This window comes from Colobus angolensis, unplaced genomic scaffold, assembly GCF_000951035.1.
Source record: "Colobus angolensis palliatus isolate OR3802 unplaced genomic scaffold, Cang.pa_1.0 Scaffold187, whole genome shotgun sequence".
NCBI lineage: Eukaryota > Metazoa > Chordata > Mammalia > Primates > Cercopithecidae > Colobus > Colobus angolensis.
The window spans coordinates 707,282-732,114 of NW_012115010.1; the positions used below are offsets into that span (position 1 = coordinate 707,282).

The following is a 24,833-nucleotide window of genomic DNA, read 5'->3' on the forward strand; positions in this document are numbered from 1 at the left end:
ATGACCCTGGAGGCTAAGACCTCCTCCTCCGGTGGATTCTGAGAAGTGTGTGTGTGGCGGGGTCTGAGAGTAAAGACGAAAGAGAAAGAAGGCCCTGGAGGTGGCCCTACCAGGTAGGGGGTGCAGCCCCTCCATGCCATTGCTTCACGCTTTGCCTTGGAACCCAAGATTTCTAAGTGGGAAAACAAAGAACTCAATGAGGAGGTTCTATGTCAGCCCCTCCTTCCACTAGAGTCTCCCACCTGGAACAGTATGTGGGGGGGCGGAGCAGGGGATGGGGACTCAGGGAAGATCCCAGAAACAGATGAGCGCACCCGCTCAGCCTCCCCTGGAGAATCCTCAGGAGGGAAGCAGCCCAAGTCCTGCTCTCCAAAAGGCAGAGCCCCAGGTGTCAGGACTCCAGCATGGGGAGACAAAACCACGTGCAAGGAAGCGGGGAGGAGCAGGGCTGGGAACTGAGGGTGCTTAGGGTCTGGCCATGCCACTGACAAGCTGTGTGACCTTGGCCAGGTCACCTCCCCTCTACAACAACAGAGGGTCCTCTTTCGCCCTCTATAACAACAGAGGGTCCAACTGGATCAGAGTGTAACCAAGGGCAGGACGTGCGCAGCTGACGGTGCCCAGCACACAGACACAGTATGAAGTAACATTGAATCATATCCTGTGAATGTTTTCAAGCCTTTCAAGTCCTTTCCAAAATTTGCTTAAGAGCATGGATCTGGAGCAGAACTGCTTCCTGGACCAGCTCCAGGGCTTGTGAGCTGAGTGACCCTGACCCTCACATATTTCTGTACCTCCATTTTCTCATCTGTAAAATGGGAATAATGATAATAGCTATCCTGGAGTCATTGGGAGGATTAAATGAATGACTATTTGTGAAGTGCTTTGCATAGTGCCTGGTGTTTGACATGTGTTAGCTATTCGTCTACCACAAAGAAGGCTCTGCTTGGTGCTAGGGTATCTTTAACACATGGCACCTGCTAACCTTCCGTGTTACCAAGAAAGCAGGCAAGCTATGCAGCTGCAATATAATGGAATGTAATAACATTGTTTTCCTCTCACTTGATTCTTTTTCTTTCTTTCTTTTTTTTTTTTTTTTTGAGACAGGGTCTCACTCTGTCACCCAGACTGGAGTACAGTGGCACAATCTCAGTTCACCGCAATCTCCTCCTCCCAGGCTCAAATGATTCTCTGGCCTCAGCCTCCTGAGTAGCTGGGATTACAGGCACATGTCACTACTGCCTGGCTAATTTTTGTATTTTTAGTAGAGATGGGGTTTCACCATGTTGGCCAGGATGGTCTTGAACTTCTGAACTCATATGACCCACCCACCTCCTCACTTGATTCTTAAGGCATTCTGCTTATGGCAAGTGATACTGGCCTAGTTACAGACCTAATATGGATAAATTTTAAGTTTAAAAAAGTTAAAGAGGTTGAGTGAGGTGGCTCACACCTGTAATCCCAGCACCTTGGGAGGCAGAAGTGGGAGGACCGCTTGAGCTCAGGAGTTCGAGAACAGCCTGGGCAACAAGGTGAAAACCCATCTCTTCAAAAAAAAAGGTTTTTTTTAATTAGCTGGGCATGGTGGTGTGCATTTGTGGTCCCAGCTACTCAGGAGGCTGAGGCAGGAGGATCATTTGAACCTAGGAGGTGGAGGCTGCAGTAAGCTATGATTGTGCCACTGTACTCCAGCCTGGGCAACAGAGTGAGACCCTATCTCAAAAAACAAAATGAAAAATTCCATTTTATTTTATTTTTACCAGAGATGATATTTGATAAAGAAAAACTTTAACACTAAAAAAAATGTAACACTATTAAAATACTTTAACACTAAAGTATTTTAAGTTTTGAGGGGTGTTTTGAGGATATAACAGAATTCCTCAAGCTGGTACCCAGTGACTGGAGTTTGGCAAACCCTGGTAACCTCATCGTCATTCATGAGGATCTTCTTTAAGCTCAGGCAAACAGGACAGACACAGCACCACCTGCCCCCCGCCCTCCCACTGTCCCCCTTCTACTCTTTCCAGCTCCCTCCTTCCAGACCCCTGCCCAGCCCTGTGCTCAAAGCCACCTGCAGTCCCTTATTCTCGGGTCAGAATGCCAATCATCCAAGGCCCTGCAGACTCCCAAAGCCGCCCCTGGAACCTACCTTGGCAGCAGATTAAAGACAACCTGCCACATTTAGTCTCAGCCCCATGATCGATAGTGGGTTCAGTTCCTCCAGGGGCGGGGGAGCCTAGTGGCCCCGCCCCCTGACCCATGGCCTGACCCTCCTCAAACGCACCCAGAGGAGACTCCTAGTCCCCTGTCCGGACCCCGCCCTACCAGGTCCAGCCCCGCCCAACGGCAAGTTAAGAGCCCCCCAGTGCCAGACGCTCCAGACAGACTGCCACTCTTGGGCGGCCAAGAGTTGGTTGTCGTCATGGCGACGGCGCTGATGGCCGCGGTTCTGCGGGCAGCTGCTGTGGCCCCGAGGCTGAGCGGCCGGGGAGGCACTGGGGGATCCCGGAGGCTGAGCTGTGGCGCGCGGCGGCGGGCGGCTAGGGGCACCAGCCCGGGACGCCGGCTCAGCACCGCCTGGCCGCAGCCCCAGCCCCCGCCGGAGGAGTACGCGGGCGCGGAAGACGTCTCCCAGTCGCCTGTCGCCGAGGAGGAGCCGTCGTGGGTGCCGAGTCTCACACCCCTGGTGCCCCACGAGCCCCCTGAGCCTCCCTCGGGCCGCTCGCTGGTGCAGCGGGACATCCAGACCTTCCTGAACCAGTGCGGGGCCAGCCCCGGGGAGGCGCGCCACTGGCTCACGCAGTTCCAAACCTGCCACCACTCCGCGGACAAGCCCTTCGCCGTCATCGAGGTGAGCGGAGCCCGGCGTGGGCCGTGACACAGCGAGGGGAGGGGGTCGTGTGGCCACCTGTCTTCAGGCATGGTAGGATAGGCTGCGGGCTCTGCGCAGTGAAAGCGGGAAGGAGCCCGGCAGAGCCCAGACCAGCGCCGCCGGGAATGGGTGAGGCCATAAGCTCCTCCGGAAGCCTCGCGCCCAGCCCGAGTGAGGATCCTGGGGGGCCCCCACCCGCCAGGTGTGATGCTCTGAAGAAGGCCCCCAACACGGGCGCAGTTAGGGGTTCAGAAGGACCTGGACAGGAGCCGCCTGCATTGCCCCTCCCCCAAAAGTGTCCCGGAGTCCAAGGTCGCAGGGAGAAGGGCGGGAGGTACCCCAGCGTGAGACAAGGGAGTGGCAAGACCCAATGGGGCAAAGGGCGGAGCAGGTGAGCTCCAGTGGCAAGAAGTGGGTTCTGACAGCTTCTGGAAGCGTAGGGTCACCGAGCCGGCCCTGCAGGCCAGGCTGTGGGAGCCAGCGGCTCAGGGCCGTGTCACACTTCTTGAAAGCCCACTCCTCCGCAGGTGGACGAGGAGGTACTCAAGTACCAGCAGAGCGTATCCAGTCTGGCCTTCGCCCTGGCCTTCTTGCAGCGCATGGACATGAAGCCGCTGGTGGTCCTGGGGCTGCCCGCCCCCACGGCGCCCTCGGGCTGTCTTTCCTTCTGGGAGGCCAAGGCGCAGCTGGCTGAGAGCTGCAAGGTGCTGGTGGACGCGCTTCGACACAACGCCGCCACTGCTGTGCCTTTTTTTGGCGGCGGGTCGGTGCTAGGCGCTGCCGAGCCGGCTCCCCATGCCAGGTTAGTGCCCGCCCTGCCCGCCCAGGCGTCCTCAGAGCACGCTACTCCGCCCGCCCTGCCCCGTCCAGCAGGCCTGGAGGGGGCCCTCTCGAGCACCACGTCTGGCCCACAGCTACGGCGGCATCGTCTCGGTGGAGACAGACCTGCTGCAGTGGTGCCTGGAGTCGGGCAGTATCCCCATCCTGTGCCCCATCGGGGAGACGGCCGCGCGCCGCTCCGTGCTTCTCGACTCCCTGGAGGTGACCGCGTCGCTGGCCAAGGCGCTGCGGCCCACCAAAATCATTTTCCTCAATAATACAGGCGGCCTGCGCGACAGCAGTCAGAAGGTGCGGCCCTTTCTTTCCCCATCCCCCACCCCGGCGATCCGGGCCTTCTCTTGCACCCCTCGCACTTCTCCCCGACGGGCCGCAGACTCACTAGCAAGCCGGGTGGGTAGAAAAGCCTAAGGGAGTATAGGGGAGGAGTTCGGCCCCGGGTGCCTAGATCTGCGCCCTCCCCAGCCAAGGACTCCGAGCGGGAGTAAGGATAAAGGGGTAAGAGAAAAGAGAGGTCCGTGGGAGCAGGGGCGCAGTCCGTGCCGGCTGTGGGCCAGGCTCACCCGCTGGCTCCGGACACAGGTCCTGAGTAACGTGAACCTGCCCGCCGACCTGGACCTGGTGAGTAACGCCGAGTGGGTGAGCACAAAAGAACGGCAGCAGATGCGGCTCATCGTGGACGTGCTCAGCCGCCTGCCCCACCACTCCTCAGCCGTCATCACCGCCGCTAGCACTCTGCTCACTGAGCTCTTCAGCAACAAGGGTGAGGGCGGCGGGCGGGCAGGGGACTGGGTCCCGGGAGTGAGCACTGGCTGGGGCTGTGTGTCTGTAGGCAGGAGGAGCGGCTTCTCCTCCTGTGCAGGGGCCGTAGAGGGGGCGGGAGTTGTCACAGCATTGGCTCCTGCTGCTGCCGCAGCCCGGGGGAGGTGAGAGAGGAGGAGACCCAGCTTACTGGAAAAGAACTCCAAAGGAATTAAAGGAATGGGCGGGACTGGAGGGGTCGGGGGAAGGAAGCGTCCGGTGGGCGGGGCCAGGAGGGGCGGGACCACCAGGGAGGGGTTCCAACACCAGAGATGGGCGGGGCTTAGGTGGGTGGGCCGGGTCAGCGGCGGGAGACAGACTTCAACGAGAGAGGCAGGACTAAGGTAAGTGGATAGGGCTCCAGGCCACAGGAGGAGCTTAGGGCACAATCTCTGCCTGAGAAAAGCATCTCCTTTAATGAAAATCACAGACAAATCTATGGAGACCACTGAAATCATTTCACTGTGGAGGTCTCCCAAAGACAGAAATTCTCCCACCAGCCCGTCCTACCTGCGGCCCCCACCAGGCTGCGCAAACGGCTCTCCAGCCAGACGAGCCCCTCCCCATCCTCCTCCAGGGTCCGGGACCCTGTTCAAGAACGCCGAGCGAATGCTACGGGTGCGCAGGCTGGACAAGCTGGACCAGGGCCGTCTAGTGGACCTGGTCAACGCCAGCTTCGGCAAGAAGCTCAGGGACGACTACCTGGCCTCGCTGCGCCAGCGGCTGCACTCCATCTACGTCTCCGAGGGGTGAGCCTGTGGACCCCAGAGGGCAGGGTCTGGGAGGCAGTCGGGCAGCTTCGGACCAAGGAGAGGTCCCAGCCTGCCGCTCTCCCGCTGCGCCAGATACAACGCTGCCGCCATTCTGACTATGGAGCCCGTCCTGGGGGGCACCCCGTACCTGGACAAATTTGTGGTGAGCTCCAGCCGCCAGGGCCAAGGCTCCGGCCAGATGCTGTGGGAGTGCCTGCGGCGGGACCTGCAGACGCTTTTCTGGCGCTCCCGGGTCACCAACCCCATCAATCCCTGGTAGGTCCCGCCACTCCCAGCTCTGGGCTGGGCCCCTACTTCCCTCTCCTCTCCAGCCCTTGCGAACCATGCCAAGAAGGCTGGGCTTCCTCTTCTTCCACTGGTCTCCCTTTCACTACCTCCCAGGGGCAGACCTCACAGAAAGCCTGAGATTTCCCGAGTGAGAGCACGCTTAACACTCCTTTCCTGGAAGCATGTGACACCTCCTAACCCCCACGCAGCCCGCCTCTCACAGGGGCCTGAGGAATCCTAACCCTTCAGGGTCTATTGAGGCTTGCGGTGCCTCCAGTGGAACAACCCTCCTCTCTCCTTCAGTAACTACCCCGTCACCCCTACACCCTGCTCTGTGAGCACTGGGAAGTGAGCAAGAACCCTCCTCTTTGCCGAGCAGCCAAGGCAGTGTGGAGAGCAAGGCACCCGCTCCCTTCCTGTGTGTGCCTCGCAAGGTACCTGACTTCTCTGAGCCTTAGCTGCTTCTCTGTGAGCTGAACAATGCCAGGCTCAGGCCTCTGCTGTGAAGATAAAATGAGATAACACATAGCAGGACTTAGCTGGGTGCCCAGCATGCAGTAGGTCCTCAATCAATGTTCTTTGAAGACAGAACCAGTGAGTAATGAACACTGGCCTTGCCCTAAAAACTTTCTTGCATCACCTCCCCACACCCAGGTACTTCAAACACAGTGATGGCAGCTTCTCCAACAAGCAGTGGATCTTCTTCTGGTTCGGCCTGGCTGATATCCGGGACTCCTATGAGTTGGTCAACCATGCCAAGGGACTGCCAGACTCCTTTCGCAAGCCAGCTTCTGACCCAGGCAGCTGACCTTCACCATGGACCCTACAGGCCCTGGAATGGCCAGGGTGGACCAAAAGCCATGCCAGCTGGGGATGACCCCAGGCAGCCAGCCACAGGCTGGATGGGGCTTGTTGGCTGAGTGATCTGCAAAGGAGAAAGCTGCCCCAGCTCTGCCCAGAGGAGGCGCTGAAGTGGGACAAGCACAGGAAAGAGGGGGGCCAGTCTAGGACCCCAACTCAACTCGCTCCAAAGCCACAAGCAAATGGCCTTCGATTTTCAACCTGGGGATTAGGGGAGGGGAAGATGCCTTCCAGGGCTCTACTCAGGACTAACCCTAAGGGTGGCCTAGTTTCTGTGCCTCTGTGCTATGTTTTGAGGCTCCCTTACCCAAAATAACACCCCTGCCTGCATGATATTGTACCATTCATTTTAATTCTTTTGGGTCTTGCAGTTTTTCAGGAGGCCTTGATTAAAATGCAAATACTTGTCTGAGAGTCAGCTCACACTTGAAAGAAAATTAGAAGTGACCCCGTGGGAGGCAAGATTTTTTTTTTTTTTTTAAGACAGGGTCTTGCTCTTTTACTAAGACTGGAGTACAGTGGTGCAATCACAGCTCACTGCAGCCTCGACCTCCCAGGCTCAAGCAGTCCTCCCACGTCAGCCTCCTAAGTAAGCTGGTACCACAGGCACGCACTGTCACACCTGGCTTTTTTGTTGTTGTTGGAGATGAGGTCTCACTATGTTGCCAAGGCTGGTCTCAAACTCCTGGGCTCAAGCAGTCCTCCCTCCTTGGTCTCCCAAAGTGCTAGGATTACAGGCTGGGAGTAAGATCTTGAGGGCTGGGGAATCAGAGGACTCCTGGAGGGAGTAGAGGACTTCTGTGATGAATGCTGCCACCGTCTCCCTCCCAGAGGTTAGGAAGCATCTTCCCTTCCACAGATCAGGCCACACCAGCTCCCCTTCCCCGTGGGTGCCTCCACCCATAACTCCCTTTCTAGGCTGGGCTCACAGCCAGAACCAGACATCCGTGGCAGACCATTTACCTGCAAGAGCCCAGAGAAGTTAAGAGATGGCTTTGGTGGGCCGGGCGCAGTGGCTCACGCCTGTAATCCCAGCACTTTGGGAGGCGGAGGTAGGCGGATCACGAGGTCAGGAGATCAAGACCATCCTGGCTAATATGGTGAACCCCTGTCTCTACTAAAAATACAAAAAATTACCCGGGCATGGAGGCACGCACCTGTAGTCCCAGCTACTCAGGAGGCTGAGGCAGAAGAATTGCTTGAACCCAGGAGGCAGAGATTGCAGTGAGCTGAGATCGCGCCACTGCACTCCAGCCTGGTGCCAGAGAAAGACTCCATTCTCAAAAAAAAAAAACAGACTTTGGCTTAAAAGCTCAAACTTGGACTTTTTCCCCTATGCCCTACTAGCGGTTATGTCCAGTCTCTACAGGACTAGATGGGCAGATATCCAAAGCCCAGGGGTTTCACTGGACATTTTTTGAAGCTCCATGATGTACCAAGCACCATACTAGCTACTGCTGGGGTGACTTTCTGGCAGATGCACATAGACCAGAAGGGAGAAGGTCACCGGACCCAGTGGCTCACCCCTGTAATCCCAGCACTTTGGGAGGCCAGGGTGGGTGGATAACGAGGTCAGGAGTTTGAGACCAGCCTGGTCAATGTGGTGAAACCCTGTCTCTACTAAAAAATACAAAAATTCGCCAGGCATGGTGGCAGGCACCTATAATCCCAGCTACTCGGGATTATAGGTTCTCCTGAGGCAGGAGAATCACTTGAACCCGGGAGGCGGAGGTTGCAGTAAGCTGAGATCTTGCCACTGCACTCCAGCTTGGGTGACAGAGCGAGGCTCTATCTCAAAAAAAACAACTGTAGTCCCAGCTACTCCGGAGGCTGAGGCAGGAGAATGGCGTGAACCCAGGAGACAGAGCTCACAGTGAGCAGAGACCACGCCACTGCACTCCAGCCTGGGCGACAGAGCGAGACTCCGGCTCAAAAACAAACAACAACAACAACAAAAGAAACAAAGGGCGAAGGTCAACAGAGAGACCATCATGGCACAGTAGGGGCTGGAATAGAGTGGCCTCTGTCTCCCCTCAGGAGATGGGTCACACTGAGTACATATCTGGACCTGGCCATTAGATAGACCCGACCTGGAATCCAGCGCTGTGGGCTGGATTTGCTCTGTGGCTTGACCAAAACTGCTTACCCTCTCTGAGCCTCCGTTTCCTTCATGTGTAAAATGTAAAATATTCTACTTCACAGTGGACACTTCACAGTTCTCTCCCTCTAGCTGCTCTCACCAAAGATGTTTTCATAAGAACCAGCTCCAAATGGGGAGAAAAAGACAACCTACAACAAGAGGGATTGAGGTGAGGGATCGAAAGCATATAGTACAGTGACGATTTTGAGATTCTTGAAAAAGAGAGCCATTGGGCACAGTGGCTCATGCCTGTAGTCCCAGCACTTTGGGAGACTGAGGCTGAGGCTGAAGAATCGATTGAGCCAAGGAGTTTGAAACCAGCCTGGACAACAAAAATTGATTGAGCCAAGGAGTCTGAAACCAGCCTGGACACCAAAGTGAGACCTCGTCTCTAAAAAACAAAGAAGTGAAAAATTAAAAAAAAAAAAAAAAGAGAGCCAAAGAACTGTGGGAAATCTTGGAACAGGAGAAAGATCACAGGAGGCCCACAGTGGGGCTTAACCAGATCTGGTGTTTCAAGAAACCCAAGATCAATCCCAGCCAATGGCAAAGTGCCCTGTGGGGAGAAGAGAAAAGCAAAACCAAATGTCTATATAAAATGTTTATTTTTGGAGGACTGTGTGGTCTGGTGTTTGGCAGGGAACTCCACCCCCACCAGGCCAACCATGGAGCTAGAAACGGAGACAGCAGGAAGGGCAAAGCTGGTCACTGCTTGTTCCACCCCTGCACAGTCCAGAGCAGACCAGGGCCTGCTCCGCTCTCAAGGTGAGTGACAGAGAGCTGGTACTGTTTCTGCCCCTAACATGCCCTGAGGACCCATGTGACTTCTGTAGTGCTCAGCTCCTGTGCCCCTCCTGGGCCTGATCCACATGTATTAACACACACACTCACTCTCAGTCTCTGAACAGCACTGTAGAGCCTAACTGCATCTGCCAGGTTCAAAGAGGAATTTTTCACATTTGCTCACTTCCAATTTCCATCTTCCTTCCTCTGTCTCCCACTCTCAGTAGCCACATCCCAGCCCTGCCATACTCTCTTCTCAGGGACAGGAGATCTAGGAGGCAGCTGGCCTCAGCTCTCCTAACAGGAAAAAAACCTGTACGGCATTAGTGCCAGGGCTCCTGCCCTCCCAAGCGCTAAGCCCAGAAATTTGGACAAATGAGTTGCCTCTTAACTGCAAAAAAACAATTTTAAAAAAGCAAAAGATCAAACGGACCAAAAAGCATAAATAAACAGCAACTGGACCAGCGAGGAGGAAGGCAGGGTGACCCTCAGTGGCTCCCTGTGCCCATCTCAGCCTCTTGCCATAAAACTCAGCCATCAGTGGCCAGGATGACAGCAGTTCCGAAGATGCCCACACTCTCTCCAAGGAGCTTCATCTGGTTCCAGAACTCAACACGCCGTGTGTTGTGCCAATAAGCAACATTGCCATCAATGAGCAGCATGACCGGGGGCAGCAGTACAGCCAGGATCTGGGCAGCGAGGGTCACGTAGTAGCCTGACAGAAAGGCCAGGGCCAGGACGCCATACAGCACGAAGAACAGCTGGATCATCAGCTCCCCTCCTGGGAGATGGTTCAGATACGCCAGCCGGTCCTCCTTGCTGTGCTGCAGTGAGTAGGCCTGGAGACATACCATCCTCTAAGACTCTCCAACAGGCTCAGAAGCCTGTCGGGAAAACCACCCCTGAGATGGCACCTGCAAATGAGACCCTGCAAATGGGCTTCTGACTCCCCTCTTGGACTGGGGAACCTCTGAAAGTAGGACCTTTGTCTCCCTCTCAGACTATGGAGCCTCAGGAGGTTAGGGTCTATCTCTCCCCTCACCCTAGGGGCTATGAAGGAAGTGTATTTCCACAGTCAGACTGGAGCTCCCACCTCTGAATATGGGAGCTCACACAGAGAGCTGTACATGAGATATACTCAGTAATTAAGATGAGACCAAGTAGCTTGGGGCCTGTCCATGTCCCCATCCATCCTGGCCTCCTCTAGCACCAGGGAGAACCATAAGTGGCTACCCTAGAGCTCTCATCAGCTCTAGGAGGCAGAGTCCCAGCTGGGGCCTGACTCCCACCAAACCTCTCCTTTATCCCCTTCTAGTCCTTTGGGGGCTGGAGCCATGAGAGAATCACCCCATCTTGTTCTCCTGGCTCTCAGGGTTGGAATTTAATGGCCAGTCTACCTCATGGCAACACTGTTGGAGGAAGGGCCTCTCAACAGGCATTTGGAGGGCCCTGAGGCCTAGAAGCTGGCCGGGACAATTCTCAGGGAGCCAGGCCAACAGGAACTGCATACAAGGCCTCGTTCCGTGTCTACCTTCCTGGGGTTCTGCCGTGCCTGGACTCACAGTTCACTCCTAGCCAGGCACCTCCAACCAACAGTCCCCCAACATACCACACAGATGAGGTAGATACCCAGGAACACCTGGCCGGTGGACTGCAGGGAGCGGCTGCGAGGTTTCCGACGGTACAGCTCCCCAGCACCGCTGGCCAACACAAGAAAGCCGCCGATGATGGCAACTGTGCGCGAGTACATACGGACCTAGGCCGGGGCAAGGGGACTCCAGTCAAGAACTGCAGCGGCCACATCTCTCCTGGCTTCCCAGAGCATAGAACCACCCATCTCTACACATCCCATTCCATCTGATGAACCCTCCTACATTTCCAAGCTTGGTGGGCAGATGCAACAGAGACAGATCATTCTTTTTATATATATATAGAAGTAGAAACTGAGGCCCAGAGGGTCAAGAAAACTGTCAGGTCTGGCCAGGTGGCTGCCGCCTGTAATCCCAGCACTTTGGGAGGCCGAGGCAGGTGGATCACTCTGAGGTCAGGAGTTTGAGACCAGCCTGGCCAACATGAGGAAACCCTGTCTCTACTAAAAATACAAAAATTAGTTGGGTGTGGTGAAGGGCACCTGTAGTCCCAGCTACTTGGAAGACTGAGGCAGGAGAATCACTTGAACCTGCGAGGCGGAGGTTGCAGTGAGCCAAAATTGCGCCACTGCACTCCAGCCTGGGCTATGGAGCGAGACTCCGTCTCAAAAAACAACAACAAAAAAGAAAACTGGCAGGACCTACCTGCCAGTAAGTGGCAGAACCCAGACACAATGTGTTTCTCCCTTCCTCACTCTCAGATCTGTAGACTCTAAACTTGGTGTTCTTTATTCTACGGGCATGGGATCTATCCCACAAAAACACTGATCTTGCTGCCCTGTAGTTGTTCACACATCTGCCTCCCCTGAGGGTCTGACAGTCTCTTCCTCAAGGACAGTGCCTTTATCCAACCTTATCTCCAAGCCTGCAGGGCCTGGCACAGGTTCTGGCTTAAATTCTATACTAAGAGTAATTACATTTACATAAAATTATTTTATGAAAACTAGGTACTCTCCAAGGTCCTTTGTACCCCATGAGTCTGAAATTACTAAACAGTTTAAAAGATTCTGGGAACCAGGTGACTGGGGTTCTGGTCCCACCGGTATCCTAACTGTGGTGTGGCTTTGGGAAAGTCTGTTTCCCATCTCTGGACCTCAGTTTCCACACTTTGAAGAGGAAGTTTGTGTGGTCTCTAAGATCCACTTCTGCGCTCTGTAATCTCCATAAGCCTAGGGGTTCGAACCTCCCAGGCTTCACACCGTGCACCTGGCCAGCACCATTCATCGCCCACCAACAGCCCTGGGCATTGGCCTCTGATTCCCCGTCACCCAGAGGGACGCCCCTTTTGGGGCCGAGGCGCTCACCTTCAGCCATTCCCCGTAGTGGACGTAGCCCCCGATGTAGGCGGCGTAGGTGCTAATGGCCAATTGGAGTGCGGCCCCCAGCGCGAACCAGCGCCGCTTCACGCCAAAAGACATGAAACTAGCGCACAGCACGGCCGCCCCCATGTCGAAATACAGGTAAGGCACTGGGATGTCGGGCTTCCTGCGACCCGGAGTGGGGAAGCAACGAGGACAGAATGAAGGGGTGGGGGAAGAAATTTGAGACCCCTTGAGTTCCCACAGGCTCCACTGCTCCCCAAAACCAGACTCCCCTCCCATGGACAGGACTGCCCTACCAGATTTGGCCCGACAAGCAGACCAGAACCCCTCCCAGGGAGGTCCCAATTCCTCCCAGTCCAAGGGTCCCGACTTCTAGCCCCCAATTTATTTCCCACATCACCGCCCCCTGCCGCGTTTAGCGGCTGCGTAGGCCTGCTCACCGGCGTGCCTCAGCCCTCTCAGCGTAGAGCATGAGCTGGCTGAAGCAGCCCCAAAAGGGGCAGCGTGTGAGCAGCACCGAACCCAACTGCATGATCAGCTGCAACAGCCACCGTCTCGAACCTATCTTCGACGCCATCTTGGGAAAGGGCAGTCCGCTGCGGCCTCACCCCAGTCAGAGAGGCCGGCGCGGGGATGGGACACGCAGCTTCCGGGTTAAGCGCTTTTTCTTTTTTTTTCCTCCCGGAAACAACGATATCGCTCTGTAGTTCCGGAGCTAAGGTGATCTAGTTGCGAAGTCCAACATTTTCGTCTGCTCATGGAGCCTTCAGGGCCCATCTGTGTCCCTGCAAAATTGAAAACTAGGAACAGTGGGCTCAAGATAGCAGAAGTCTTGGACCGTAGTTTGATGTATTAAAGCAAACTGGTCTTTGAATGCAGCCCGATCAGGGCACTAATCCTAATTGCAACCCGGTGTGATTTTGGGCATATCACCTACACTTTATGAGATGCATCATGAAATGGGGATAATGACACCTACCTCAGAGTTGAACTTCTTCCTTTGTTTTGTTTTGTTTTGTTTTTGAGACGGAGTCTCACTCTGTCGCCTAGGCTGGAGTGCGATGGTGCGATCCCGGCTCACTGTAATCTCCGCATCCCGGGTTCAAGCGATTCTCCTGCCTCAGCCTCCCGGGTAGCTGGGACTACTCGGCGCGTGCCACCAGGCCCCGGCTAATTTTTTGTAGTTTTAGTAGCGATGGAGTTTCACCGTGTTAGCCAGGATGGTCTCGATTTCCTGACCTCGTGATCCGCCCCCCTCGGGGGCGGGGATTACAAAGTGCTGGGTTTACAGACGTGAGCCAGTGCGCCGCGCCAGAGTTGTGAACTTTAAATGTGACAAGGTCGGTCCTAGTACACGGTAGCGGTTCAATAAATGGTACACATAACGCACCAGAGGAAATCCCCGTTTCTGTTAAGTTCAAAGTAAGGGGTCCTCCTGGCTCAAAGTCACCTCTTTGGGTTTTGCCTTTTGCCTGTTGCCTGAGAGAAAAGGAAGATCTGAACATCTGGGACATCTCAAGGCAGTCCATTTCTCCAGCTGCCATGCTCCCACTGTAGCCCAAATTGTCATATTTTGTCAGTTTAATTGCAGCGGACATCCAGGTGGTCTCTGCATTCCCCTTCAGTGTGTCCTCAGCCCCTTCTCCCACCCCTCACCCGTTTATATGTTCTCATAACATCAGCTACCTTCCTTTGAATCACTTGGCACGGTGACAATTATACATATATATATGCTTTTTTCCATTTTTGAGACAGGGTCTCACTCTGTCACCCAGGCTGGAGTGCAGTGGTGCGATCTTGGCTCACTACAGCCTACACCTCCCAGGTTCAAGCGAATCCTGCCTCAGCCTCCCAAGTAGCTGGGATTACTGGCACCCGCCACCACACCTGGCTAATTTTTATTTTTAGTGGAGACAGGGTTTCACCATGTTGACCAGCCTGGTCTCGAACTCCTAACCTCAAGCGATCCATCCACCTCATCCTCCCAAAGTGCTGGGATTATAGGCATGAGCCACTGCACCCAGCCAATGTATTTGTGATTCTTTTATTGACAATCTTCCCCCACTAGATTGTGAGCTCCATAAGGACAAACACAGTGCCTGGGTTTCTGTTTACTGTTTACAGATGCTTCTTGACTTGTGATAGAGTTATATCCTGATAAACCCATCATAGGTTGAAAATACTGTAAGTTGAAAATGTGTGGCTGACTGGAAGCTGTGGCTCGCTGACGCTGCCCAGCATTGCAAGAGAAATACAGTTTCCACTGAATGCAGATCTGCTTTTGCACCAATGTAAAGTTGAAAACTCCAGTGCTGGGAACCATCTGTACATCCTCAGGGCCTAGTATACAGGATGCCTTCAGGAAATATGTGCTATACAGATCAATGAAAAGGTGTTGGGCTGGGCACGGTGGTTCACGCCTGTGATCCCAGCACTTTAGGAGGCCGAGGCAGGTGGATCACAAGGTGAGGAGTTCAAGACCAGCCTGGCCAAGATGGTGAAACCCTGTCTCTACTAAAAATACAAAAATTAGCCAGACGTGATGGCTGTAATCCCAGCTACTCCGGGCGCCTGTAGTCCCAGCTACTCAGGAGGCTGAGGCAGGAGAATGGTGTGAATCCGGGCGGCAGACTTGCAGTGAGCTGAGATAGTGCCACTGCACTCCAGCCTGGGCAACAGATCGAAACTCTGTCTCAAAAAAAAAAAATTCCCACCAGGCAGGGTGTGTTGGCTCATGCCTATTATCCAAGCACTTTAGGAGGCCTAGGGGAGGGTGGATCACCTGAGGTCAGGGGTTTGAGACCAGCGTGGCCAACACGGTGAAAACCCGTCTCTACTAAAGATACAAAAAAATTAGGCCAGGTGCGGTGGCTCACGCCTATAATCCCAGCACTTTGGGAGGCCGAAGCAGGTGGATCACCTGAGGTCAGGGGTTTGAGACCAGCGTGGCCAACACGGTGAAAACCCGTCTCTACTAAAGATACAAAAAAATTAGGCCAGGTGCGGTGGCTCACGCCTATAATCCCAGCACTTTGGGAGGCGAGGATCACAAGGTCAGGAGATCGAGACCATCCTGGCTAACACGGTGAAACCCCATCTGTACTAAAAATACAAAAAAATTAGCCGGGCTTGGTGGCAGGTGCCTGTAGTCCCAGCTACTTGGGAGGCTGAGGCAGGTGAATAGGCAGGGAGGCAGAACTTGCAGTGAGCCAAGATCGCGCCACTGCACTCCAGCCTGGGCGACAGAGCGAGACTCATCTAAAAAAAAAAGCCAGATGCAGTGGTGCATGCCTGTAATCCCAGCTACTCAGGAGGCTGAGGCAGGAGAATCGCTTGAACCCAGGAGGCAGAGGTTGCAGTGAGCCGAGATTGTGCTACTGCATTCCAGCCTGGGCAACAAGGTGAGACTCCATCTCAAAAAAAAACAAAAAACAAAAAAAAAACAGCCAGGCATTGTGGGAGGCACATGTAATCCCAGCTACTTGGGAGGCTGAGAGGCAGGAGAATTGATTGAATCCAGGAGGCGGAGGTTGGAGTGAGCCAAATTCGCGCCATTCCACTCCAGTCTGGGCGACAAGAGCGAAACTGTCTTAAAAAAAAAAAAAAAAAAAAAAAAAAATCCCCAACTAGCCAGTGAAAGGTGGACAATAAAACACCTTTTCACATTTCATTTTAAATCAGTCATTAGGGTCGGGCATGGTGGCTCACACCTATAATCCCAGAACTTTGGGAGGCAGAGGCACGGGTGGATCACTTGAGGCCAGGAGTTCGAGACAAGCCTGGCCAACATGGCAAAACCCCATCTCTACTAAAAATTAGCTGGGCGTGGTGGCGGGAGCCTGTGATCCCAGCTATTCAGGAGTCTGAGACAGGAGGATCGCTTGATCCCAGGAGAAGGTGGTTGCAGTGAGTTGAGTTCGCACCACTGCACTCCAGCCTGGATGACAGAGCAAGACTCTGTCTCATAAATAAACACAGTCACTAGGATAAGGTCTGGGTAAATCAGAAAGACCATGAGAAGCCAAGCATTGTGGCTCGCATCTGTAATCCAGCTACTCAGGAGGCTGAGGCAAGAGGATTCCTCGAGGAATTTGAGGCTGCAGTGAGCTATGAGTGCACTATTGCACTCCACCCTGGGTGACAAAGCAAGACCCCATCTCTAAAAAGTAAAAGAACACAAGAGACGAATACATAGATGCAAAGACCTAGGGAATGAAATTGTATACATGTATGTTGGAGGGTGGGGAGGTCTCTAGGCAAGGGGAGTGAGAAAAAGTCTGAGTTAAAGGTAATTTTTTGTCTGTCTCTGCCCACCAGTGACAACCACACAAAACAAATTTCCTTTACCACAATACAGGCACAGAGTACAGAATCAACGTTCTAATTGGTTTTATTTTTCCAGTCTCCTCACCTCTCCCTGTTTCAGATGGCCGAGGTGTACAGCCCTAAAGTGTTGAGGACGACCAGTTCAGGATTGTGTACAACATGTCCATAGAATAGTCCTAGGAGTCTGCCTGGGTTGTCCCTATAGGCACAACGCCCCACCCTCCCATGATAACCTTAGCAAGCAGTTTCCAATCAAGTCTCCAGCAGCAGTGGCCAGGGATTTGTGTGAGGGGGAGGGGAAGATTGGATTGAGGAAGCTTACCTTGTTACCCCTTCTCTGAGCTGAAGTCCCTCTCTGCCTTTTCCTGCTCTTTCCTCTTTCCAGAGGGATACTGAGAAGGGAAGGACCTGGGGCCAAATCCTCATTTCTAGGGTTGGGACAGATGCTGGCATCCTATCAGGCCAGAAGAGGGGGATGGGTGGGTGGCCCGGCCCCTGAGAAATGAACACAGCCATTTGTCCCTGTGGTCCCCCCACCCTCAGTTACTCCTACCCCTGCCTCGTGTTCTGTGTGGGAGACACACATGGGGAGAAGAAAAGGCATACATACGGCCGGGCGTGGTGGCTCAAGTCTGTAATCCCAGCACTTTGGGAGGCCAAGACGGGCGGATCACGAGGTCAGGAGATCGAGACCATCCTGGCTAACACGGTGAAACCCCGTCTCTACTAAAAAATACAAAAAACTAGCCGGACGAGGTGGCGGGCGCCTGTGGTCCCAGCTACTCGGGAGGCTGAGGCAGGAGAATGGTGTGAACCCGGGAGGCGGAGTTTGCAGTGAGCCGAGATCCGGCCACTGCACTCCAGCCTGGGCGACAGAGCGAGACTCCGCCTCAAAAAAAAAAAAGAAAAAAGAAGAGGCATACATACAATACCTTTAAGGGTAAAGAAGCTTTATCCCACATACATGTCAATGCACATATAATAAGCAAGTTGCAATGGGAAGGGGAGAAGGGAAAACAGATATATATATTTACACTCACCAGACTATGGAGGATTCGCTACCAGACTGGGAAGCAACAGCCTGGGCTCCAGTCGGCCACTCATCTGTGCACAGACGAGGAGAGGTCTCATGAAGCTTCGGCGCAGTCTAGGACCCTAGCTCTTTTGTAACGAGTTGTTTGGCATGAGGTCCAGGCACGAGGGCCCTTTGTGACCAGACTCAAGGAACATAAAAAGATCAACTTGTTTTTGTGATTGTTGTTTTTCAATAACTGACATATCGGAATAGATTGAAATAGAGATTTCTCCGAAACAGCGCTGGATGAATGCCTCGAGGGGCTCACACAACCCGTTCTGGGACTTGGTGACCATTGTTTGTGTCCATGTTCAACTGAGTTCAAATTTAATATTTAACTTTTCCTCCATATTCGGCCTCAATTTGATACTCAATTGTAGGAAAATACTCCTAGGGATACATAGGGAAGGCACAGTTGATATAGATTACAGATACAGGGTAAGCACAGGAGAGTGAAAAGCATAATTAGCCAGGCGCAGTGGCTTACGCCTGTAATCCCAGCACTTTTGGAGGCCGAGGTGGGCAGATCACAACGTCAGGAGATCAAGACCATCCTGGCTAACACGGCAAAACCCCGTCTCTACTAAAAGTACAAAAAATTAGCTGGGCATGGTGGTATGCGCCTGTAGTCCCAGCTACTTAGGAAGCTGAGGCAGGAGAATGGCGTGAATCTCGGAGACGGAGGTTGCAGTGAGCCAAGATCATGCCACTGCACTCCAGCCTGGGCGGCAGAGCGAGACCCCATCTCAAAAAAAAAAAGCATAATAAATAAAAACCACACCCCCCGTGGCTTTGCAAGGAGAGTCATATTTTGAGAATTTCAGGGATGTACACATAACATTCAGTATGCAGTAAGGGGCAAACTCTTCCTTGGGCTGCAGTAAGCAAACCTGATGCCATTTGACTTTGCAACACCACAGTACACAGCTGAGCACATTTATCTGATAACAACATAAGTTCCATGCTACTATCATTAAGAGCTTTTTCTACAGGTAAGCTGAATATTTTAATTTGTTGCTGAAGCAGGGTTGTACCGGCAGCAGGGGAGAATACTGTGATAGGGTACCGTCACCACAGAGTCCGGCGCATTCGTAACCAGCAATGTTTGTAAGCATCTAGATTACTGGGGAGGGGAATATTATCCCAGATGGTGAATGGAATTAATGACCACCCCCAAGTGTGTTTCCCCATCCAATGTGGAAGCAGGTATCACCACCCGTAGGATTCACATACCTAGAGGGCCCCCCGGGGAACAGAAAGAGTTCTACTATAATTGTATCGCTGTAATGTGTAATTTAAGTAACAAAGGTGCTGTGTTTTGTTTGGGCTTGGGCAAAAATGGACTGTTTGGTTAAAAGAAGTCCAGGTTGGATTACAAGTGTTATCCTGGGCCGGGCGCAGTGGCTCATGCCTACAATCCCAGCACTTTGGGAGGCTGAGGTGGGCGGATCACCTGAGTTCAGGAGTTTGACACCAGCCTGGGCAACACGGTGAAACCCCGTCTCTACTGAAAATACAAAAAATTAGCTGGGCGTGGCGGCGTGTGCCTATAGTCCCAGCTACTTGGGAGGCTGAGGCAAGAGAATCACTTGAACCCAGGAGGTGGAGGTTGCACTGAGCCAAGATCGTGCCACCTCACTGCAGCCTGGGTGGCAGAGAGAGGCTTCGGCTCAAAAAAGCAAAACAAAACAAAACGAAGTGTTACTCCACTCCCATTGGTATTGGCATATCCATTCAGAAATGTTAGCAGGGACAATTCTCCAAGGTAGCCCATTCCCAGCGGCCTCTGGCAACTCGACACATAGCCAGCACTGACTGCAGTTGGCTTCTATTGCGGCAGTGGCTACCCAGTTGATGAACTCATTCTCAGCCTCAGCCATGGTGACCCAGGTGCTGATTACTAGCAGACAGGTTATTCTCTGTAATAACAAAAATGGAGGGGAACATGATATTGTTTTTCATCTTTAGGAAATTGTACTATGCCTTCATATTCGGCTCCAATAGCTACAAGGTCACCAGTCTTAGGGGCAGGATCTGATGAACACTGTACCCATATTTTGGCTCCAGGATTTAAGTTGCCCACCCTGGTGGACCTGAAGTCTCCGTTCTATATGTTGTTTCTATTGGGGCAGAAATTTCCTCAGGGGTTAATTGTTGACAAGGTACCACTAACAATTGAGCAACCCGCATCTGCGGTTTTATAGCAAAAGAATCTGGAGTGGTATTGGATAAAATGACCTTTAACTCTCCCCAGTTAAATGTAACTATCAATTATACCACCATACATTATAATGCCTCTCACTGCAAGGCTTGACGGCGCTGTAATCCATTCATCCGCATTCAAGTTTGCAGTTATGGTGGAAATTTTGGCCTGTTGATCTGCCTGCTGATTAAATAGTCTGTCAAGAGAAAGCAGAGACACATGAGCACCAACATGGCAAACAGTGATAATGGTAGTGTGCTCCAGGATTTAGGTATCTTCACAGTATTGTTTTCCCCAAACCTCTTTATTCCCAATTAACCATTTGTTTTGTTGCCACTGGGGCATCCTAGTAGTGAGACCGTTTGCTACTGACCATGAGTTGGTATACAAGTGACAAATCCCTCTGGCCTCCTCCTGAAGAGCTTCGAGGACGGCTACCAATTCAGCCATCTGGCTGCTCCCACCACTTCCTTCATCAGAACCGGTGAGTTCTGGGAAAACTCATGACCCAAGTCATAATCATAAAGACATCATGGTTGAAGCAGAGGTGCTCCGTTTCCAGCAAAGCCTAACAGCAAGCTAACAATTGCCTCTTGAAAGGGGTATAAGCTTTGCTGGCCTCTGGCAGCTTCCGGGTCCAAAACTCCAAAGATACCATCTTCCCATCTTGTTTCTGCCTAAGGCTCCAATTAGCATGTTGATTTAGGACAGTTACTTGCAGTTCTACTGGGCCATCCCGTATAGGCCATAGATCTAGTGCCAATTTCACTGCTTGTTTAGCTTGTTCAAAAGCCATGGTCTCTTTCTCTCCCCAGTGAAAGTCATAGCGTTTTCTAATGACTGCATGCAGAGGTTGTAAAATGTTACCCAAATGGGGAATATGACGTTTCCAGAATCCAAACAAGTCAATTTCTGGGCTTCCTTTTTAGTAGTAGGGCTTGCAAATTCTAGTATTCTAGCCTTAGCCTTTGGTAAAATTGATTATTTGCCTTATTCCATAGGATGCCAAGGAATTTTACAGTTTGTGCAGGTCCTTGAATTTTACTAGGATTAATTTTCCATCCTTGAGATAGGAGCTGGGTTTTTACCTGCTCCAAACCCTGGCTGACTACTTCTTCAGTTTTACACTGACTGGGCCACTCAGACAGATGCTTTTTTCATCAATAGGCTGATAGCTTTGAGCCTGATCAGTCAAGACATAGGCCTGGCATTGGGCCAAGACCAGTCTGGAAGTCAGATTAGCATTTTCCTTTTCCAGCTTACATTTCTCCTGTAGCAGCTAGTCCCTATCTTGACACATTAACTTATAAGCAGTAAGCAAGCACCATCCATGCAGGGAAATTCCCTCAGCTTCCCCTTTACCAACTGGGATTCCCTGAAGCACTTCACGCACAAAGGTTCAAATTGCACTAATTTAGATTCCCAATTTTCACAAAGGCCAATTCCCTTGGACCACTCAATGGCCACGGGGAAGAACTGGGGGAGTTCCCATCCCTGGATATGGGAAGTCTCCGAGCTCCCAGCCCGGTCCTTACAGTTTCTTTCGGATTCTGTTCATGACACCAAAAATGTTCCATGTGATAGATGCACGAGGGGAGAAGAAAAGGCACACACACACAATACCTTTAAGGGTAAACTAGCTTTATCCGACGTAAATGGCAATGCAGATATAATCAGCGAATGATATAAGCAAATTAATATAATAAACAAATGATACAATAAGCAAATTGCAATGGGAAGGGGAGAAGGGAAAAGAGATATATACATTCACACTCACCAGACTACGGAGGATTCACTACCAGTCTGGGAAGCAACAGCCTGGGCTCCAGAGTCAGCCACTTGTCCATGCACAGACGAGGAGCGGTCTCATGAAGCTTCGGCGCAGTCTGGGACCCTAGCTCTTTTGTAACGAGTTGTTTGGCATGAGCTCTAGTCACGAGGCCCTTTGTGACCGGGCTCAAGGAACACAAAAAGGTCAACTTGTTTTTGCGAGTGTCTATTGTTTTTCAATAACTAACGTATAGGAATAGATTGAAATAGAGATTTCTCCGAAACAGCGCTGGATGAATGCCTCAAGGGGCTCACACAGCCCATTCTGGGACTTGGTGACCATTGTTTGTGTCCATGTTCAATGAGTTCAAATTTAATATTTAACTTTTCCTCAGACAACTGAGGAAAAGTGTTTCCTCAACTTTTCCGCAGACAATTGAGCTCCACAGACTTCTGAGGAACTTCCCTTTTCCTCTCTCACACCTTCCTCTGCTCTCCCTCCTCCAGCTGCCTCGACCTTGCTCGGCAGCAACCCTCACCTCTCCAGAAAGCTCCCCAGCTCCCTGGCTTCTTCCGGGCCCTGCCTGCGCTTGCGCTCAGCCATCAGCACAGCCACAGTCACCGTGAGCGGCACGGTGCCCATGATGCCCAGCACAGTGGCAGTCTCAGCCAGGCAAAGCTGGGCCTCCACACCACTCAGCACTGCTCCTGACAGCCTTTCAGGCCCAGCGCCAGGTCAGGTTGCCCAGGTCTACCACATGCAAGTGTCGCAGGTGACCCAGCTTTCCGATGGCTCGCTGCAGGTCACAGTCACATGTCCAGGGGTTATCGGGTAACAGCAGCCGCGTGCCTGCTGTCTGGATGCCTGCCACTGCCTTGAACTCCAGGTGCTGCAGTTGGTTCCCCATGAGGGAGAGAAGGCCCAGTGCCCCTAAGGTTGCAAACGCCTCGGCCTCCAGCTTGCTGATGTCATTCCCAGCTAGAGAGAGGACTTCCAAGCCTGGCATAACGGCCAGGGCAGCACCCTCCACCCGCTGCAGCTGGTTCCCAGCCAGCGAGAGCCAGTGTAGGCGGAAGAGGCCCCCAAAGACCCCTGCGGTCAGTTCAGCCACCTGGTTGTGGCTCAGGTCGAGCTGCTTCAGGCTCCCCAGGAGCCACAGGCTGCTGGGGTCCAGGAAAGTGAGTAGGTTGTGAGAGAGGTCCAGGCGGAGCAGAGAGCCCAGGGTAGCCGAGAAGTCTGGGAGCAGATGGGCCAGCTGGTTGTGGCTGAGGTCCAGCTGCTCCAGGAAACTCAGGCCCCCTAGGGCCCCACCAGACAGATCCCGCAGGATATTGTGAGAAAGCAGCAACACCCGCAGTCCCCAAAGGCCCTGGAAGGTGCCAACCGGCAGATGGCTGAGATTATTGTGGCTCAGCTCCAGGAGCCAGACTCCATCAGGCAGCCTGGAAGGGAGACGGAGCAGGTGGAGGCCCCCACAGTCCACCACGCTGCCTGAGATAGGGCAGGTGCATGGTATTGGGCATGCTGCCGCCAGACTCGTGAGAAACACTGATGCCACCACTATGACAATAGCCATTGTGAGGGAGGTGTGGCCACCCCCACCCCGTCCTTGCTCCATGAAGGGCTGGGATGAGGATGGCATCAAGCACTCATGGCTGCTGAGACCTTCAGGACTCACTCCTCTGCCTGGGACCCTGGCAAGCACAGTGATGCTAGGGGAGAAAAACACAAGTAGATACCATTCAGGGGTCTCACCATTTGCTGGGTGCCCAAACATCGTCTCAAAGACACCCTGTCTCCATCTCCCATGATTTTAAGTGTTACCTAAGCTTCTGGCAAGAGTCCTCTTGGCCTGCGACCCCAGCATTCAGATCGCTCTCCCTTAACCACCTCTCATTCCTTCTTCCTGCTGGATGAGGAGCAATCAGGGAAGATGGCCTGTAATTCTCTGCACCTCCTTCCTCCCATCCCACACTGTAGCTCACTGACTTTCACCCCCACTCAGGCTGTTCTCTCCCTCTTACTTTCCCAAAGGAAGAGGAGCAGGATCATCAGTGGCACACGGCAGCTGCAGCAAAGCCACAGCAACAGCCAGAGTCACGCTCAGGAGAGACTGCGCCTCCTCAGTTACTACTGCTGTGCATGTTTAGAGAAGCTTATCTCGTAACTACAGCAATGATCCCTGAGAGTACAGGCTTCTCACTGACTTTCTAGAGGGACCCAGGAGAAACTCTGCCTTCCCCGGCCCCCAAACATGCATTCAATTGCTCTTAAGAAGCCAACATTTCTGGAGCTCCCGTTCTGCCAGAGGTCAGAGCATCAACAAGATCCGGGCCCTGTCTGGGCACTGAGGATAGGGCCTCAGGCCGTGAAAGTCCAATGCACACACCTGTGTTCCTGGCAGCACCTACACCCGAGTGCACCTGAGTGCAGCCCCAGCCCAGAAATGGCAATGGAAAGAATCTGGGCTCTAGTTGCCCGCCTCTCTGGCCTCCTGCCAAAGTCCTGCCCTCACGAGCAGCAGCAGGACCAGCTCTCAGGGAAGCCGCAGTCCCAAGGGTGAGCATGTGGGACAGGCTTAGGAAATCCCCACCTTATGGCCTTGCATCCAGGGAAGCAGGGCTCGCCCCCAGACTCTTTCCTCACTTCCTTCTGGAGACCCACAACCTGCTCTGTATTGTGAGAATGGCAGCTTGAGGCCCAAGCGCCCTCCCTCAGTTCGGGTAGGAGTCAGGTGTCTCCTCCTTCATTCTATACTGCCTGCCTGAGAAATCGGCCATCATCTATAATTCACCCAGGTCTTGTCTAGGCACAAAGGAAGGGAATGCTTTTTCTTCTCACTAGGCCAAAGTTCAAAACACTTCATCCTGGCATTTGAGTTGTGCCCAGCATCTCCCAGAACACAGTATTTGTGCCTAGTACCTCTGCCTTGCTCTAGGAGCCCAAACCTCCTGTCCAGGTTTCCCAGTGTGTTCACTAGCCCTGCCCAGTGAACTCTTAAGAGAATAGTAATGGCCACACAGAAGGGCCAGGCATCTCATTAAAGGCTTCATTTAGGCCGGGCGCGGTGGCTCAAGCCTGTAATCCCAGCACCTTGGGAGGCCGAGACGGGCGGATCACGAGGTCAGGAGATCGAGACCATCCTGGCTAACA

At 53.0% G+C, this 24,833-nt stretch overlaps 3 protein-coding genes across 5 annotated transcripts; 1 reads left to right on the top strand and 2 right to left on the bottom strand.

The window, feature by feature from the left end:
- Nucleotides 1–2,310: 2,310 nt before the first annotated feature.
- On the top strand, nucleotides 2,311–6,825 carry NAGS (N-acetylglutamate synthase). Of its 2 annotated transcripts, none has more exons than XM_011940067.1 (7): nucleotides 2,311–2,851; nucleotides 3,400–3,674; nucleotides 3,787–4,000; nucleotides 4,292–4,472; nucleotides 5,088–5,259; nucleotides 5,332–5,538; nucleotides 6,205–6,825. In XM_011940067.1, the coding sequence occupies exons 1-7, from the start codon at nucleotides 2,423–2,425 to the stop codon at nucleotides 6,356–6,358; spliced, it is 1,632 nt and encodes a 543-aa protein (XP_011795457.1). In that variant the 5' UTR covers nucleotides 2,311–2,422; the 3' UTR covers nucleotides 6,359–6,825. The 2 variants fall into 2 exon arrangements, with proteins under 2 accessions (XP_011795457.1, XP_011795458.1); XM_011940068.1 differs by having other exon boundaries at nucleotides 5,356–5,538.
- Nucleotides 6,826–9,137: 2,312 nt separating this feature from the next.
- Nucleotides 9,138–21,799, bottom strand: TMEM101 (transmembrane protein 101). 2 transcript variants are annotated; one of them, XM_011940070.1, is made up of 5 exons: nucleotides 21,687–21,799; nucleotides 12,914–13,090; nucleotides 12,288–12,468; nucleotides 10,944–11,090; nucleotides 9,138–10,173 (listed from the first exon to the last, which is right to left on the bottom strand). In XM_011940070.1, exons 3-5 carry the CDS (start codon nucleotides 12,429–12,431, stop codon nucleotides 9,865–9,867), a joined length of 600 nt encoding a protein of 199 aa, XP_011795460.1. In that variant the 5' UTR covers nucleotides 12,432–12,468; nucleotides 12,914–13,090; nucleotides 21,687–21,799; the 3' UTR covers nucleotides 9,138–9,864. The 2 variants fall into 2 exon arrangements, with proteins under 2 accessions (XP_011795460.1, XP_011795459.1); XM_011940069.1 differs by lacking the exon at nucleotides 21,687–21,799 and adding an exon at nucleotides 17,672–17,845 and having other exon boundaries at nucleotides 12,746–13,090.
- On the bottom strand, nucleotides 20,003–23,256 carry LOC105510403 (slit homolog 2 protein-like). Its single transcript, XM_011940164.1, has 2 exons — nucleotides 22,219–23,256; nucleotides 20,003–20,105 (listed from the first exon to the last, which is right to left on the bottom strand). Exon 1 carries the CDS (start codon nucleotides 23,254–23,256, stop codon nucleotides 22,399–22,401), a length of 858 nt encoding a protein of 285 aa, XP_011795554.1. The 3' UTR covers nucleotides 20,003–20,105; nucleotides 22,219–22,398.
- Nucleotides 23,257–24,833: the final 1,577 nt, after the last annotated feature.

Excerpts from the sequence above, each read along its gene's own strand:
- NAGS (XM_011940067.1), top strand. The coding sequence starts at position 2,423 with ATGGCGACGGCGCTGATGGCCGCGGTTCTGCGGGCAGCTGCTGTGGCC. Across the intron at positions 3,675-3,786 it reads GAGCCGGCTCCCCATGCCAG|CTACGGCGGCATCGTCTCGG; the intron begins GTTAGTGCCCGC and ends TCTGGCCCACAG. Across the intron at positions 5,539-6,204 it reads ACCAACCCCATCAATCCCTG|GTACTTCAAACACAGTGATG; the intron begins GTAGGTCCCGCC and ends CCCCACACCCAG.
- TMEM101 (XM_011940069.1), bottom strand. The coding sequence starts at position 12,882 with ATGGCGTCGAAGATAGGTTCGAGACGGTGGCTGTTGCAGCTGATCATG. Across the intron at positions 12,469-12,745 it reads GAGAGGGCTGAGGCACGCCG|GAAGCCCGACATCCCAGTGC; the intron begins GTGAGCAGGCCT and ends TCCGGGTCGCAG. Across the intron at positions 11,091-12,287 it reads ACTACGGGGAATGGCTGAAG|GTCCGTATGTACTCGCGCAC; the intron begins GTGAGCGCCTCG and ends GCCCCGGCCTAG.
- LOC105510403 (XM_011940164.1), bottom strand. The coding sequence starts at position 23,256 with ATGGCTATTGTCATAGTGGTGGCATCAGTGTTTCTCACGAGTCTGGCG.